This window comes from Frankliniella occidentalis, unplaced genomic scaffold (assembly GCF_000697945.3).
Source record: "Frankliniella occidentalis isolate FOCC.00 unplaced genomic scaffold, Focc_3.1 Scaffold406, whole genome shotgun sequence".
NCBI classification, from domain to species: domain Eukaryota; kingdom Metazoa; phylum Arthropoda; class Insecta; order Thysanoptera; family Thripidae; genus Frankliniella; species Frankliniella occidentalis.
Window position 1 is genome coordinate 64,702 of NW_026267528.1, and position 589 is coordinate 65,290.

At 41.6% G+C, this 589-nt stretch overlaps 1 protein-coding gene across 1 annotated transcript in view; it reads left to right on the top strand.

The window, feature by feature from the left end:
• LOC127751273 (spastin homolog) overlaps positions 1 to 589 on the top strand; it is a 10,579-nt gene that overhangs the window by 7,973 nt on the left and 2,017 nt on the right. Inside the window, exons 8-9 of the mRNA XM_052274539.1 lie at positions 10 to 300; positions 381 to 492. Coding sequence (XP_052130499.1) covers positions 10 to 300; positions 381 to 492 — 403 coding nt within the window. The remainder of the gene's footprint in view (positions 1 to 9; positions 301 to 380; positions 493 to 589) is intronic.

Genomic DNA, 589 nt, shown 5'->3' on the forward strand with positions numbered 1-589 from the left:
TTTTTGCAGACCGAAGTCATTGTCCTGTCTGATGTTGAGGAGGAAAAGAAAAATGGTGGACCGGGGAAATCGAATGATGATAGTAATACTGATAGCAGTAGTGATACCAGTTGTGAAGACAGCGACCCTCTAAATCTGAACCCCGAGGTTGTCCTTAGAATGGCATCTGATTTCACAAGAGGCTCTTTGGATGTACCAAGCGCAACTAAAATAATTGAATGTTTGGTCAATTTAAGTGGCCAGGACCGTGTAGCTTGGGAGGATGTGTGTGGGCTCCATGATGTCAAGGATACAATTGAGGTAAATGCGCGTTGACTGCTGTTCTGCTGTTTCTATCAAATGTTGTTTCAATCTCAACATAATTCTACTTCACAATTCAGATAGACATAGTTCTACCATGGAAGGACAAAGCGAATGTTTTCACCGGATTGAGAAGTGCATCAAGAGGAATTCTCATGTATGGCCCACCTGGTTCTGGGAAAACTATGATAGGTATGGCAATTTTAAAATTGAGTTTTGTTTACGAGAAAATATTCAATGCTTCAATGTGATTGGCTGAGCGATTAGCGAAGCCCATTACTCCACTGAC